This window comes from Ptychodera flava, chromosome 4 (genome assembly GCF_041260155.1).
Source record: "Ptychodera flava strain L36383 chromosome 4, AS_Pfla_20210202, whole genome shotgun sequence".
Lineage (NCBI taxonomy): Eukaryota > Metazoa > Hemichordata > Enteropneusta > Ptychoderidae > Ptychodera > Ptychodera flava.
In genome coordinates this window covers 31,213,007-31,220,004 of record NC_091931.1, presented here as the reverse complement: position 1 = coordinate 31,220,004, position 6,998 = coordinate 31,213,007, and the positions used below count along the sequence as shown (strand labels likewise).

Sequence of the window (6,998 nt, the reverse complement as noted above, 5' to 3'; positions counted from 1 at the left end):
TATTGTTTTACTAGAGCAGCAAAGTACCTTTTAATTCATGGTGATCGTTTTCTCTAAACAATTCTATCGTGCGTAAGTGTATCTCTTGCAGTGATGTCTTTGCTGAATTTTCTCCAACCTGTCACGAATTCTCCGATGTGACCTAATTCTTTTTTTTTGTGTAAGCAAACTCGAAGACAGTCTTTCTCGCGTATTTTGAAAATTTCTGCAATTACCAATGCAGCAAGCCTATGCCCTTCTTGTTGACTGGTATCTGTAGCCTACACTTTTCCATTTCTTAGTCTCTCGCGTAGACTTCCAGTTGCATCCTATCCATTATGCACATCTTTAATATCACGTTACGTTTCCTATTTCACAGCGCATAGTTGTGAAGTAGCCTCGCCCAATTAAAAGACTTATGACGGAAGTTCAATTTCCATGACCACATGCTCCCCCCCCCCCCCCCAACGATCGTAGTGAAACCTAAACCAGCAACTTCCTCGAACTCGTGGGCTGCCGCTCAATTAGTCTAGCTAGCGCCCTCAACTTGCCCAGTTAGGTTACCCAAGATTCAAGATCTAAGTCGCCATTTTGTTTGAATATAATCGCATAGTAGAAGCTAATAATATCGTCAAAATGGGAAGAATGAAGTAGATTTTACTAAACCAGGTAAGTGGGCGCCGTAATATTCAGCCAACTTCAACTCAATATATTCATTTACCGTAACTTTCATTTTTATGCTGTCAGACCCTAAGGCCATGCATTCATTCTCACATTACAGTGATATATAATTTCGCTCCGTCATTTATGTACAGTCGGAGAGAGGTCCTCTTAGTCATCGAGGGTGAAATTCGTGCTCCGTTGTTGGACATTGACCGAGGCGACGATATCCTGTCAAATGCGCCCGTCAAGTAAAAATAGTTAGTTGCTACATTGGTACAACATGGCTTCGACGACTATTAGACCAACGCTCCGAACACAATTACGTCTGGATTCGAAATGGCTCAAAACAGATTTGCAGGTATGTAGGGTAATACTTCATAAACCAGGCAGCAGTGACAGCCTGTTTCAATGCCTGCACACGATTTGCTTGTGCCTAGATAGGCATTCAGTGAAACATTGGGATCTCCCTCTTGCGCAGACATGTACTGAATACTTTCTATTGTTGGTTTTCACAAAGGTTACATATAAAGTTTGGTTTGTGAAAAAAAAGACATGTGTTAGCTCACAAGCACCACCTTTCGTTTTTGGCTCAGTACAGCTGGCTTGGGTAGGGAAATGGGCTGAATTTTAAAAAGATGTTAATTTGGTTCAAACTCTTTTAAACTGAATAGTGAGGATTCGTTTTGGGGGCCCAAGTTGCGATACGTGAATGTAAACATTTGTATACGAGCTAAAACATGTTTCCTTGGGAGCCCTCGGCTAGTAATCTGTGCCTATCCGGTATCCCTTTCGCTAATGACTCCCTAGGTCACTAATGAGTAAGATGGAACGATTTCCGTGTCCACTAATCTTTACTCTAACCAACCAGCAGGACAACGGTTTTTGCTTTCATGTATGAGGACTTTGACTCTGAGACAAATATAAAGATACACAGTTGAGCTATGTTAAATCTCGTGTGTTTGTTGCACTGAGTGTGTATAGTATTTGAAGCGTTGTAACTACCAACTTTTCCTGCCAAGTCATAGTGATCAAACAGTTTTCAGAAATCTGTCCAGTATCTCCTCCATCGCCATTAAAACTATTTTCGTTGATTTCTTATTTCAGGCTGCATTTACAAAAGATGGCCTGAGTCGCCTGTGGAACGAACTGGTGAAGGATGGGGAAATTGCCACTGGTAACTCTGATTCTGTCATCAACTGTGTCGGAGTTCCAGCCCGCAAAGGTACACTCGATGCCATAGTTCAAAGATGGCATAAATTTTACAGCTTGCATGCACATAGATGTAGTAATGAGCTCATTTATGGGGTGATAAATGTCTTTGTGTTTTTTTTTTAATGCCATGATTGTTTTTCTTTACTTACCAACCAGCAGGACAACGATTGAATTAATGGAAAAACTTTGAAATTGGTGTGCCAGATTTATAAGCAGTCTTCTATATTAGGTGTAGTTTTCTACTGATTAATTACAATGGAATTGAATACATTATATGTAATAATAATGATAATCATTTATTTCTATAGCGTCTAAATCCACATAAAAACAGTGATCATAGATGCTTAAAATACACTTTAAAAAAGTAAATGAACAAAAGCAATTTTAAAAATGTCTACAAAATTGAAAATTCAGGTATTAAAAAAATTAAAATCAAACACAACCTAAAAATCGAATTTAAAAATGTAAAAATCTAATTCTGAAAGTGAAATTACTAAGAAAATGGGGTTTGAAATTGGCTTTTTTTAATATGGTAGTCCAGTTGGAGTACAGTTCCTGGAAATTTTGGGTCCCCAAAGTGACCAGGGACTGCAGCTAACCTAATTTCATACAGGTTTTGGCTGAATACCACTATTTGCTGACTCAGCAGATGGGGGAAGTGATAGGCCTGGTAGGACAAAGGTTATTTTGTAGTCCTGCCAGGACGCGTGAAATGGAAAACATTCACAAAGGGAGGGCTAATATTTATCATGTAGGTGAAAGAAGTGTCTCTTTCACTTCTGTGATTTGATCCAAGCCAATTGTCCTCAATGAGCTGGGTTGTGACCCACATAAAGAACAAAGGGAGTTCAAAAGGTCAAAATGTTATCTTTTAGGCAAAGGACCTTTTGACATCTTGCTTTGGTCGGCTGATTACTAAAGACGTTGAGGAATGGCTATCAGGGAATAACATCGTTTGGGGGTGAAGTTTATTGTGGCATAGAAAGTCAAAGCTTCTTTTATCAAGAGGAGTTTTATTGAATGTGTTATTGACACCCATGATGTCTCCCAAAGTGTGAGTTCAGAATGAGTTCTGATAAGTACTTTTTATATCGGAATATTGTAGAAGATAGTTTGACCTGCATATTCATTGAAAATATATTTGTACATGTAGTTTTAAGTAGATTTACCAAGTCTGGAATCATGAACTGTGACACTCATGGGAGAAAAGGAACTGAGATGTGTTTAATTGTTGGTGTTCTGAGTCATTGATATGTTTTCCTTTGTTGTATGACTTGTAGGGGAGACTGGCCACTATTACTGTGGCATGCGAGTGCTGTCCTGCAGCTGCTGTGACGGTCACTGTGGTCCCGACAATGGCTGTAACTGTCCACCGTGCCAGAAGCTGGACAAAGAAGAAAAAGACCGCAAAGAGGAAGACGAGAGCAGACCGCCATCGGCACTTTCTCTTATTGAGTCTTGGACTTGGGGAAAACAACCAGGTACTTCTTGACTAATCACCCTGCAAGTTTTGTAAATCTTTTCGAAAGGAAATTGAAAAAGAAAAAAAAGCATACCAACGTGCTACCTCAGTCAGTTTAATGTGCCACTGACTCAAAGTTTTCTCTTCGAAGCACAGAGATGATACATTTTGTATTTATTCTCAAGGAAAATTCAAGAAAATCCAGAAGTCTTTTCAGAGCTCAGAAAGTTAAGACTTTCGAGGACACATTGGTGTTTCTGCCATTCCATACTGAGCTATGTCATTGTCATTTCGAGTCAGTAACTGCAGAAACGCTTAAGTTAGGCAAATTTAAGAAATTTCTGCCTGAAACATGCATATGAAAGTACGCTATTGTCAACACTGCAGGGGGCAGTAGAACTTAGGCAAGTTTAAGAAATTTCTGCCTGAAACATGCATATGAAAGTACGCTATTCAGTGTTCTCACCAGAAAAAAAATTTTGTGGGACATTTTGTCCCGCTTACCAAAAAAAAGCGGGACAATGGATGATTTTTGTGAGACAATATATAAATATGTTAAAAAAGTCAAACTGCAAATACGAACCTTATTCTATGCATGGAAAAAATAAAGGACTCAACAACTCATTCAACTTAACAACTTTTTTGTAAACATTCGGTGAAAATATCAACTGATATTGAATATCAGTGCCTTTTAATGAAAAGTCTATGGGACTTTCGTTCTTTCCAGTGTGAAAGTCCATTTCAGGGCCCTCTACAATAACAGTAGTTGCTGGAGTGTCCAGTCGTTCAGCTCCCAGTTGATTCCTGTCATTAGTTACTTTTTTTTCGCACACTAAACCCCCTTTCACAACCAGCAGAAGGAATAGGCCAAGTCAGCATTTATTTAGATCAGGAAACATATCCCTATGATGTTTGTAAACAATCATCAACTTTTGACGTGAAATTTTGGTCGCCAGCCAAGGCTACAAATTTTGTCAATTGATTGAAGCATGGAAAAAAGACGCCCATGTTCTCACGTATAAGTTCGCCAGGAATAATATACTTATCACATGCGCAAGCCAAGAATTGATAATTGTTTGCATAATAAGAGAACTTTCCTCCAACTATTCCACATTTAAACTTCGGAACTACTTTTGGAATAATATCATCAATCGGCAGTGGGCCAGTTGTCGATCATTTCCAGTCGTAGGTACTAGGTCACGTGCCGAGGAACGGAGCAAATGCCTGATAACATCACACAACACGTATCTCCCGCGAAGTTTATACATGATTCCAAACATAGCAAAGAGCTAAAAATTATCTCAGACAAAGTTGCGTTATTTTTCGAGAACAAAAATTCACTGAATCTCAACGGCACGAACACTATAACGTCGTTCCCGTCAAGACCCTGGTTGCCATGCGGAACTCACAGTATAATGCTACCAGCTTCGAATTCGTTGTTTTCGAAAAATGTTCATGTAATTCCTTAGGGATATACAAGCTTTACATTCTTGTGTTTTCGTAGTTCGGATTATCGTTGTCGTAGCCTATGAAAATATTTATCATGCCCATGACGCCTCCAGCTTCCGCGAATTCCGTGGACATGTACCGGTATGCATGCAAGGCGAACACCACGTCCAGTGCGTCAGACTACCACAGTCTCGTGTGGTTCAATACACGACGGCCGCTGTGTGGTATACGTAATGATAATGCATCCACACATCGGCCATCATGTATCGAATCACAAGTGACTGTGGCTTAAGTACGCCCTCTGACGGGTATTGCCTCCAGATTGCCTCGGTTTCAACCAGGAAGTGTAATTACTCGCGTCAATCATTTACGTCCATGGTGAGAAGTATTGGCTGTATGATACGGCCGGCCGCGCCGCGCCGTACGGCTGGCATCACGAAAGTTTATAATTTCAAAGGCGCGCCACTATTGGCGCGCACGCCCAAGAAATCCGCGACAAAACAGAATAATACGCGAGAATGTCGCGGAATCGCGGCCTGGTGAGAACGCTGGCTATTGTCAACACTGCAGGGGGCAGTAGAACTTAGGCAAGTTTAAGAAATTTCTGCCTGAAACATGCATATGAAAGTACGCTATTGTCAACACTAAAAGGGACCGTAGAAGTTTTATCACATAAGAAATAGGGAAGTAACTATATTGTTATATTTCAATTTCAAATTAGTTTGTCATCTTTTGTGTTTGGTTCACCATGCACAATTTTAGGCCACTTATCTTTGTCATTGTCAATATCAGTTGATTTGCATACTCAAAAATTGCTCATAAACCCCTATCCTGCTAAGTTCATACGTCACTGGGTCAAGATGGCTAAAACTAAAACTAGTGAAGCATAACATGTCCCATATGTTGTATTTGGTCAAAGACTTGAATATTCGAAGTTCCTAAAAACAGAGATACTGTAAACAGATATTTTTAATAACAAAACCTGCTGTAACCACACCAAGTAGGTTATAATATGTATAGGTCTTGTTCAACACAACTCTTTGCTGACCTAGCAGAGATGGGAGAGTGATAGGCCTGGCATGATAAGGATAAGCACACTCTGTATAAATGAGAACCACCTTTTCAGTATTAAATTTGTTGTGAAATATACAATACAGCCCTCTGTCAGTTAACCACTTTGCTCAATTTTTTTCCTCTGTCACTCTTTCTCTACAAAGATGTGAGCCAGTTGCAAGGGTGCCTCCACTCACTGGTCTATGAGCAGCAACAGTTAGCCTCTGAGGCAGCCACTACCACCTTGTCATCGACAAGACTGCAGCAGAGACTCACAGTCTTGGAGAGGTATTTCATTGCACTGGCAAGACACAACCCAGAACAGAAACGTGCAGCTTTGAAGAAGAAACTGGAATGTCCCATCATGAAGAGCAGCAAGAGGTAGGAAGCACTGTTCCTCACGGTTTGGAAAAAAAAAGTCTTGTTTATATAACAATGCATAATTTGCATATTCTTTTGTTGGGAAAGTATACTTGTTGCAAAAACAGGGTAGCTGGTTTACATAACAATGCACAATTTGCATATTCTTTTGTCATGAAAGTGTATTCTTTTGTGGATATATTAACATACAAACAGATTGCTCAAAAGACAGAAAGGGGCTGACCCCTTAAAATTCACTTGTTGACAGTCATGAGGAAGTTAAAATTTAAATTGTAAAGGACACAAAGGGTATGCATAAGTGGTACAAGTCAACATATCCCATGACAATTCTGTAAGATTGGTGTAACAACAAGGGTTCATGCTCTCAATTGAGCATTTTCATACTTTTAACCAGCTTTATTTTATAGTGTGTTTGCAACACTCCTTTTATCCTATAAATTAGATACCATCAAGGGACATAATGGTTAACCGTGCCACCATACTAACAAGTGGAAATACTGTAGAGGAGGAAATTATTCAAGGGGTTAAATTTTCGCGCTTTTCGCGCGGCGGCAAGTGCGCGAAATTAAAACTCCGCCAATATTGTTTACACTGCTGCCGTGAGCTTGAGTAGGGGTCATTTGGGGGTCACACCTCACTACGCACACTCATAACAAGCACTACACAACACATGCAACTTCGCAAGCAGGACGACACAAAGAAAATGAAATTAAACATCTTGCTCTTTATTTATTACACATTAAAAATTGTTATTTCACAGAGAAATACAGACTAAATAGAGATAAAAACAAAAAGTAAG

General features: G+C 39.7%; 1 protein-coding gene across 4 annotated transcripts in view; it reads left to right on the top strand.

Annotated features, from left to right (window-relative positions):
* The first annotated feature begins 541 nt into the window (after positions 1-541).
* The window catches only part of LOC139131480 (E3 ubiquitin-protein ligase HERC2-like), a 74,430-nt gene continuing 67,973 nt past the window's right edge, over positions 542-6,998 (top strand). For 3 of the 4 annotated variants that reach the window (XM_070697539.1, XM_070697540.1, XM_070697537.1), the window contains exons 1-5: positions 553-648; positions 761-1,000; positions 1,747-1,864; positions 3,135-3,335; positions 5,983-6,199. In XM_070697539.1, coding sequence (XP_070553640.1) covers positions 923-1,000; positions 1,747-1,864; positions 3,135-3,335; positions 5,983-6,199 — 614 coding nt within the window. In that variant the 5' untranslated portion in view covers positions 553-648; positions 761-922. Of the gene's footprint in view, positions 649-760; positions 1,001-1,746; positions 1,865-3,134; positions 3,336-5,982; positions 6,200-6,998 lie in introns of all 4 variants that reach the window. The other variant, XM_070697538.1, reaches the window with a different exon arrangement.